Raw genomic sequence first — 9,666 nt, 5'->3', positions numbered from 1 at the left:
ATATTATACATATTACATATTGTGTGTTACAACTGTGATTCAGTTGCTGAAATATAGTATAAAGTATAAGTGAAGAGTTCATCCATCTGACGTTTTTCTTTAAAATGAACATTTCTTTCTGGCTACTTTGTATAGGTTTCTATATAAATACTGGTACTTCTGATTGGGCTGAGGCTGGAATTTAGCAAGTTTGAAGTAAAAGTATTTGATGGACATATACTATGTGTCAGGAGCATTCACTCAGTATCATTGTCTCATTTTTAACTGAGATGGCTTTTAGCTGGTTTTGCATCTGAACTCTTCAAGTATAAAACTACACATAGACAACCTAGTAGGCTAATCTAACTATACAAATAGGCTAATATAATCAAACTAGATTAAGTTCAGGTGAGCTTTATTGTGATTCAGCTATGTAAATGTACCGAAATCTAATCTAAACATTAATATTCCTTGTGAAAATTAACCATGGTTTTACTAAATAAATACCATGGTATTTGTTGTAAAGCTGCCTTATAGAAATGGTAACCTGCAAAAAAACTTGGTTACCACACTTTTACTATAGTAAAACCAACTTTAATTTTCAGAAGGGATATCATAGTTTATTATTTATATTTATGTTTACATATAGCAGAGTCTATATACATGCCTTGTACAACATTTAAAACTGAGGAGATATTTCATTAGAGATATTTCATATTTCAACCAATATTGTACTCTGAATAAAGATTTTAGTCTGACAATAGCCTGTTTGAAAAATCCATCTAAAAATATGTAGCTTTATATATGAAGAGTTCAGATGCAAAAGCCTCTAAATCCATCTGACCTATTTCTTTAAAATTTGCATTTCTTTCTGGCTACTTTGTATAGGTTTCTTGCTGTAAGTACTGGTACTTTCATTGGGCTGAGGCTGGAATTTTAGCGAGTTTGAAGTAAAAGTATTTGATGAACGTTGTTTTATGTGTCAGAACATTTACTCAGTATCATTATCTCATTTTTGACCGAGAAGACTTTTAGCTGGTTTTTTATAGGAAAAAAGACATCCTAGCATCTGAACTCCTAATCAATATGTATATATATGCTATATTCATTTTTATGTTGTTTGAACATTAATGTATATATATATATATATACAAATCTATATAATGATAAAACATGTCCGAGCAACATTTTAATTCATGAAGTTAAGAATCAAAGGCTACTGTCAGGAATTATATTAGTGGCTCATTCGTCATCTGAGTCACTCCAAGAGAAGTCCTTGCTGTCCAGAGTGTGTCTTCACCCGTGTAGGCATTTTAGTATTACAATATTGTGACGTGATATATTGTTATTATACCCCTGCGTTGTTTTGAATGTTGAACAATTGTATCAACATATGTATATATTCTGTATCCCGCGATCCAACAAAGGATATGGAGAATGAATGAGTTTTTATAGAGAAAGACATCCTAGTTACATGTTTAGCCATGTCTCTACTGATTTTTGAATTAATCATGTTAACAACTTTACAGCACTTGTGAATTTCACTGACATTGTAGTATAGGGTCGCTTTGTGAAAACATCTAAATGGTTAATTATAGATATAGTAAGACAGAAACTCACATGTTCCCCACTCATGTTGGTCTGCTGTATTCCCTGAAAAGATAAACGGGTGTTTCGGGTCTCAAGAAACTAGTGTAGGACCGACAGCGCCATCTGCTGTTTTTGGAGATAATCTGCCTGCACGACTCTGGGAGAAAATCAAGCCAAGTTTCCCTATAAAAAGGCAGCTGAGTCTCACAGTTGTAACACACAATACATATATTTGTCCATACCACTGCATTTTCTCTCAAATAGAGTTTTGTAATTGCGAATCACTTTGCGTTTGTTTGAAAGTCACGGTTTTTCTTTGCAAAGCAGATTGTGTTTATTTGCAAAACGCCGGATTAGTTTGATGAATATTGCCACAAAATTCACTCCATAACGATAGGCTTCAGGAATGAGTTCATAAGCACGATGAACTGCTGACTTTATGCTTTCGTAAAGCAAACTCTCTTCTAACTCCTGAGCCTTTCCTATTAGAGTAAAGTGTTCTTTGTTGTTGTTGTTGTTGTTGTTTTTGTTTTTGTTTTTTTGTTTTTTGGCAAGGATGTTAAAAACCTTTTTTTTTTTTTTTTTTTTTTTTTTTTTTTTTTACCATTGTGGTGTATGGAGTGTAGACTGATGTAAGAAAAAAATAATTTACTAAAATCAAGAGATATGAATACTTTCGCAAGGCACTGTATTTTGCAATATCTCTGGGTTTACAATGAGTGGAGGAAGTCAAAACTAGACAGAGTTGAATTTTAATCAGATTCAACAGAATTACAGAGTATTAATAAACAACTAGTGATTACATTTTAATGGTAACACTTTACAATAAGGTGATTAGTTGTGTTAGTTGTGTATTAACTAACACGAACGAACAATGAACAATACATTTGTTACACTTTCAGTAATCTTTGTTAATGTTACTTAACAAAAATAGTCGTTCATTGTTTGTTTGTTAATTCATAGTGCATTAACTAATGTTAACAAACGCAATTTGTGATTTCAATAATGCATTAGTAAATGCTGAACTTAACATTAACTAAGATTAATAAATGTTGTAGAAGTATTGTTCATTCTTAGTTCATGTTAACTAATGAACCTTATTTTATAAAGTGTTACCAGAAACATACACAGCACTGCTAAACGTACAAAAATTACAAATAGATGTTCAATTCTGTTGGATATCAGCACATATAGGAGAAATAAAAAGGCGTACAAATCAGTGAAAAGACACTAAATTATAATGACAAATAGAGATTTCTCTTGGAAAAAAATGAAGGAAAAACATTAATTAAAAGCAACACTGATCATCACTCAGGCAAAAAAGGAAGACAATATTACAGTATTATAAAAAAAAAAAAGATAATTAAGGTTAAAACAATTAATTGTAAAAACAGAAGAGAAGAAATCAGTTACACAAGACAATGGTTAAGACACAAAGACATAATACTTTTTTTTTTATTATGAATAGAATAAATAAATGTGAGGTTTGTAAATTAAAATAAATTGTAGAGCAAATATAAGGATAAAAAGGGAAAAGAATGTAAAGAATTCATCATCAAATTAGGAAGGAAATGGAACATTAAAGGTATTTTAGGAATAGATAAATCTCAGATGGAAGTTGTTAAGGCATTAATGAATTTTTCATGAAACTGGTCTTATTTAAAATAAGATTAAGATTATATACTCCAATATAGTAGGTGGCGGTTATGATTCAATATCGTATTAATTCATAATTTTTTACGGCAGAAACAATGTACTATTTTTTGGTGAAAACTATGGTAACTGGACATAAAATTATCAAAATTTGCAAATATGAAAAATGTGAGTTAGTTGTCTTTATTATAGCTAATTGTTAAGCAGATGAGCGCCTTAAAAAATTGCATTTTTATATCAATTCCAAATTTGGTTGATTTGACTTTTTACTGATGATTTTACTTTTGGGTATTTCAGGTCTGCTGCATCCTCTTCATTTAAACGGATTTTCAAAAAAGGGTCAAACAGAGCCACTGCAAAACACAAAACAACACATCTGTAAATGCTAACACTACTTTGAGAAGATACAACAATTTTAATCCAAGTTCACACTTGTTCATCACCTGCCGGATATCCAGGTCGATTTTTCCGGTGTTCTTCTTATTAAACACATCAAACATTTCTGCATAGAGCACAGTTGAAAACGTTACAGTAAACCATCATCATAATTCCTGTTTATAGTCATTTATTTATGGTAATTTAAAACATTGAACTGGATAATCTTCAGCAAAACTTACTGAAGAGCATTTCCAGGCGAATCAGGCAGCCAATGAAGGAATCAAAGTCAATGGCGTGCTGCTGATTGGCATAGCGTGAGGTTATCACCTGAAGTACATCATTGTTCAGCTGGAACCCTGTGAAGAAAAGCAAATACAATCATTAATGCACTCGTCATTATGTCCACTTTTAGAAGAAATGAATGGCTGTACTGTTCACAATGTTTAGACTAATAAACTGCCTTTCACACATAGTCTTTATTGGTTACCGTTAAGAAATCTTGATGTGTGAACAGGATCTTTTCAAAAATACTGATAAATTTGTTTACACCCCTTCATGTTTACAAACAACACAAGGAGGCGCAGCCCTTAAGAGGACCCTTCAGGTTGATGATATCACAGAATTTACCTGGTATTTTGAAACGGATGTGTGAATGGTGCTTAACCGGTAAAAATACGAAACAATGTTGCCTGTGTGATTTTTGTATTCACCAGGTAAAGTTGTTACGGTAATTTTGTGGTAGTTTACCTGTATTTCCCTGTGAAAGTGGCTATAGACTCATTACCTGCTTCTTTCACGGCAGCTCTCATCTCATAGGAACTCATAGTGCCTGAGTTGTTGGTATCATGCTTTTTAAAAACCTCCTGGTGAAGTATAACAGAAAATAGACCTACACATTCAGTGTTTAACATTGCTAAATAAATGTTGCATTTTTTCAGAAATTAATGTCCATGAAGTTTTCACTGTGGTAGGGATGCACAATAGATCTGTATCATATCAGTTATTGTCTAATATTACAGATTTTTCTTTTATCTTTAAATTACACCAAGATATATATCAACCAAATATTTCTGGATCTTTATCCACAGTATGTGAAACTCCACAAGGCCGAGTTTGCCGCTGCCATCTCTCTGGATTGGGGTTAAGTTAAGGGTTATGAAAGTGTTAGGATGATTCATTTGGTTAAAATGACTTTTTTATTTTGTTGAGAATATTAATCTACAAATAAAACATTCAGATAATCTGTGATTCAAATCCTGAACTCCTGGAGATTTGAGAGGAAACTGCTGTGAGTTGGAATTCAAAATGAAAGCAAAATAACAATCAGGTTTTTTTTTTAATATTATGGTAATATTATTTAATATATATATATATATATATATTTATAAAATACAAAAAAAAAAAACAAAAAAAACAAACAGTAATCCGACATCAGAGAACTGCCAACATGTGAACGCATTATTAAAGGTGACATATCATGAAAATCTGACTTTTTCTCTGTTGAAGTGCTATATAATAAAATTGTGTCTCTGGTGCATCTACCAATCCAGAAAATATGAAAAAGAACAACCCCGTAATTTTTTTTTGGCAAGTCTTTCTCTGCAAGTTTGTGAAAAAACAAGCTATTTAAATTTTACTCCCCAGTGATTTAAAAAGGGGATCTTATTATAATATTGCCACCCCACCATTGTGTTTTTGCAAGTGACAATGGTGTACCAGTTGTAAAGGCATGGCAAAAGTTCAAGCAAAGCATGCTAACTGTTCTGTCGTTGACTGCGCAGGTGAGCACAGATCACTATTCAGAGTCCCAGCCTAGGAGGAGACAAGAGAGCAGATCTAATATAAACAGTGTTGGGCAAGCTACTTGGAAAATGTAGTGAGCTAAGCTAACAGTTACTCTTCATTAAATGAAGCTTAACTACACTACACTAATGGAAGTGCTGTAGTTTTGCTGTATATAGCTACTGAAATATGACAGACCGCACAAAAACAGCACTTTAATTTACTGCCATTTTTAAAGATAGTAATTGATTTCATGAATACAAGACTGTGAATAAAAAACAAGTGCCAAATGTAAGCCAGATTTGGCCCAGACCCTGTTACTATCTGGGAAGCAAAGCTAAATTCTATTGTAAATTTGTTAAATGACAGTAAGAATATTTAACCGAATCAAGCGGCTATTTTCGTTTGCCGAAGTTTTTTTTTTTTAAAAAAACATGCTAACATAAATTGTACGTCTTTGAGAGGAAAAATTAAACCCGACAGGTCACGGCGACTAGGCCTATAAGTCACATTTTACTATATTCTGAAATGAACAGGCCTACAGCGTAATGTTATAATGTTCCGACATTATTTCCCTCACTCCACAACAAATCCTTTAACTTTAACCGTATTCAGAACCGAACGAGAATGAAAAAATAAATACATAAATAAATAAATTTGCCGAAACAATCCAAAACAATTTTAAAGCGAAACTGAAAGTAAAGCTGGGCTTATGTAGACCACCTCTCTCGCCACAAATACAAATGTTTCCATATCTGCAATGCATTCGAAGCGAAAATGTTATGCATTGGGTAAGCTTTGTACTTCATGCACGTCGACGGAAAATATCATGATGAGCAAAAATGTGCCACGGGACCGGTGTTCACGCTGAAGTGCACGTAACACACACTATTTAAATTGACTAGTGTAACTTTTGGGTGACTGTGTTGTATTTTTCAAATGAACAGGCTGCAGTGATAGTGCGCGATCAAACAGCTGAATAGCATATTCCGGCATTTTGGTGATAGTAAAGGCATAATTCGATACTGCAAAGTCCAAAGCAGTTTGAAGTGTCAAGAATATTAGCAAAGATTATTATAATTCGTTTAGACTAGAACACTGTTTAATTCTTATTTCGCTATGGAACCTGATCGTTTTTTTTTTTTTTTTTTGTTTGTTTTTTTTTTTTTTTTTTTTTGTTTGTTTGTTTGTTTTTTTGCTAAGAACGAACCGAAACATTTTGCCTTTCGCCATGAATTTGACAACCCACACCCACCCACTCCCCATCTCGTTCTTCTGAGTTTGAGATCTTCCCAGAGCACTAGCCTGCTTCAAAGACTAAAATCAAGTCGCCCACCACTAGTTCAAGTACTAAGTTTTTTTCTCAATACCGCTACAATAGAGGCAGTACGTGCATTGCATTCACGCGTTTGCATTGCAGATTATACAGTTTTCTGTTGCTACGTGGGCGCTCAGTTTTTTTTCTGACATTTAGCTAAAATATAAAGATTCAGCGCTTCACATAAGCAATTTGGTTGTCTCGACAACAAATGCTAGACTAAGACACACTTTTCTCATCTCCTCGAATGCAAAAAAACCTTTAGCCTTTATAAATACAGTGCTGTATTATAAATACAGAAAACATGTACTTTTCCAATCAACACTTCTTTATTTACCTCAAGTCTGCAAACACGCCGAGATGCTTCAAACTGCGCGCCGCACTTCATTCACGAGAGAGGCGGGAGGATTAATACGGTTTGACTGACAGTTTAATGAGCCAATGGCGTCACGAGGTTTAGTGGCGGTGACGTCGCTTACTGACCCAGGATCAGTCATCCGTAGCAGTTATATTTCCGATTTGAGCTTAAAGTATAGAAAAATATGTAGCCAAGCCACTAGAAGGCGATGTTGTACCTGCGGTGATAGGCAGGATTCCCTTTAAATGCCTACTTCCGACTAGTAGCAGAGCGCCTTTCAATTGTTTGGCATGCAGATGGTTGTTGGTCGCTGGGAGAACGATTTTTGGTAGGTTTTCTTTTCTTGTGGCATATTATCCCACATATTTGAATGTAGTGTTAAAGTGTTTGCTTTTCAGTTGATTTTTAGACGTGTGCCTTAGACGTTTCTTTATTTTAAGCTGAACGTCTTGTGGATACTGAATGAACACCACTACATGGTGCACGTGAGTGTTGAGATTGTTAACAATTGTTAAAGTGAATTATTTTATGGTGAAACGACTCGTAATCTATTTTCTTTTGTAGAAATGTATATTTTTAACTATATGGTTGTTTTTAGTTAATAGGAGATACCTTGAGTTTCTTGTACTCGTTATTTTGGGCTGGATGAGGGTAAATGCTGAACGAGCTGCACAATATATTGCACGTGAGGGTTGACGATCTATGGTATGTCATTTTGTTGTGAAAAATCAAGTTTATCTTTGTTCGCACTAATTTGCTACCCTTTTATATAAGTGTTAAGAGCCTTTTCCTTCTTTTAGGAAGTGTGTGGGGATTATAGCCCTTCAACGGTGTATATGTGTGATCAGCTAAACGTTGTAAAGGTATCTACATTTAACTTTTATTGTGTCACCTGGATAGTTAGCATTTTAATATTGATGGTAATAAATTTGTACATGGTTTTTTTATTTGAAATTGTATTGTTTGTGGTTTTTCTTATTGTTAATTGCCCTGTTTTATAAAGAGGGTTGAATTGTATAACCCGGGTTGACAAATTATGTCGGGTTGTTTAATGTTGTTTTCTTTTTTAGAGTTTCTCAGTCCAGCTCATTTGATCATTGTTTTCCCACCTTCATTTATTTTTTTGTATTTTGTTTTGTGAAGTATTCTTTGGTTTTGTTTTTTGAGTGTTGCCCATGACTTGTTTTTTTGTATTTTTATTTGACAATTCTGTTGTGCTCTTGCGAGGCGTTGACTTCTAGTCTTGCTCAGTGTGATTCCCGAAGAGGGGTATATTCACTTCCATATGCACAAGTGTGGGGTGTCAAGAGTGTCTACATTTTCTCTTTTACGTATGAGTCAGTGTGCTGTGTAAGCCGATTGTAATTTCTTTTGGGTTTATTTTATTCTTTTCTCTTTTTTTTTGTTATTGTAGTGTTTGGTATGATTTTTGGAAGTGTTGTCACCCTCTAGACTGGTGTATTTCCAGCTCATATGAGCATCGCATGTCAGCTTGTGAGCAAACTCAGATACGAACAATCCATTGTATTTAATAAAGTGAATTGTAATTCTGCCTGGAGTACATTCATTTAATTGGATAGCCGTGCGGGACCCCCTTATTTGTAACCTTGGGATCTCCTACCCAGAGAAAATTGGAGTGGCGTAGTCATAGATCGTTCCAACAAAGATAAAATTAATCGCCCCATCATAAATATATAGCTTTTAGCTTTTGTTGACGCTACCGCGCTACTTGATCCAAATAAGAGCTTAGCTACTGAAAAGCTATTTGATTCAGAAAACAGCGACGCTACCACCACGCTACTGAGAAATGTAGTTAAGCTAGTAGCGTCACTACTTGTAGCAATGCTACTGCCCAACACTGAATATAAATGTGATTTCTTTCCCAGCTGTTTACCTTCACAGATATACCGACTGTTTTTGTAACTCCTGTGCGTTTTTAACATAAACTTGTGTGTATTTGACAGTTTATGTGCAATAAGATATTAAAGATAACTTAGTTTGGTACCAAATGCACAGCCCTATTCTGAAAAAGGGGGCAGGGAGGAGCAGCTCATTTGCATTTAAAGAGACATGCACGAAAACAGCATGTTTCTGCCTCCACTCAAAATAGGTATTTTCAAAATGATATAATAAATGATCTGTGGGGTATTTTAAGCTTGAACTTCACACACATTCAGGAGACACCTGAGACTTATATTACATCTTTTAAAAAGGGGCATAATAGGTCTCCTTTAAATTACTGAAATATTAACTCTTAGGGTGACGTCAAGTAAATGTTGAAGGTCAAAGTGGTTTAGCTGACAAAAAAAAATGTCTGCATGAATCCATGTAGTATCCATTCATGTGATCCAGTGAGGCAAGGATACATCTAGCAGGCTGATAATGTGGCGACAAGTCTCCATACTAAATCCATCTGTCTTCACATCGGTTTCTGTGTGAAATACCAGAAAACATGGTCTTATGGTCTTTTATATATAAACTTTCCCAGTTTTTTTTTTTTTTTTCACACACACACACACACACACACACACACACACACACACACACACACACACACACACACAAAATATACATCACGTTATGGGGACCAAATGTAAGGATAGTAATA

The 9,666-nt window shown here is 34.3% G+C and overlaps 1 protein-coding gene and 1 long non-coding RNA gene across 2 annotated transcripts in view; one reads left to right on the top strand and one right to left on the bottom strand.

Annotated features, from left to right (window-relative positions):
• Positions 1 to 3,022: 3,022 nt before the first annotated feature.
• LOC127159481 (calpain-2 catalytic subunit-like) overlaps positions 3,023 to 9,666 on the bottom strand; it is a 10,381-nt gene continuing 3,737 nt past the window's right edge. The window contains exons 2-7 of the mRNA XM_051102289.1: positions 9,425 to 9,489; positions 4,662 to 4,730; positions 4,385 to 4,463; positions 3,840 to 3,956; positions 3,666 to 3,724; positions 3,023 to 3,575 (exon numbers count right to left, since the gene is read on the bottom strand). Of these exons, the coding sequence (XP_050958246.1) occupies positions 3,552 to 3,575; positions 3,666 to 3,724; positions 3,840 to 3,956; positions 4,385 to 4,463; positions 4,662 to 4,730; positions 9,425 to 9,489 (413 nt within the window). The 3' untranslated portion in view covers positions 3,023 to 3,551. The remainder of the gene's footprint in view (positions 3,576 to 3,665; positions 3,725 to 3,839; positions 3,957 to 4,384; positions 4,464 to 4,661; positions 4,731 to 9,424; positions 9,490 to 9,666) is intronic.
• On the top strand, positions 7,268 to 8,610 carry LOC127159479 (uncharacterized). The gene is made up of 4 exons (XR_007826454.1): positions 7,268 to 7,386; positions 7,457 to 7,543; positions 7,657 to 7,763; positions 7,859 to 8,610. It is a non-coding gene; the product is annotated as an uncharacterized LOC127159479 (long non-coding RNA).

Source organism: Labeo rohita, unplaced genomic scaffold (assembly GCF_022985175.1).
Source record: "Labeo rohita strain BAU-BD-2019 unplaced genomic scaffold, IGBB_LRoh.1.0 scaffold_220, whole genome shotgun sequence".
NCBI lineage: Eukaryota > Metazoa > Chordata > Actinopteri > Cypriniformes > Cyprinidae > Labeo > Labeo rohita.
Note: the sequence above shows the minus strand (reverse complement) of the source record. Positions and strands in the feature narration are given on the sequence as shown.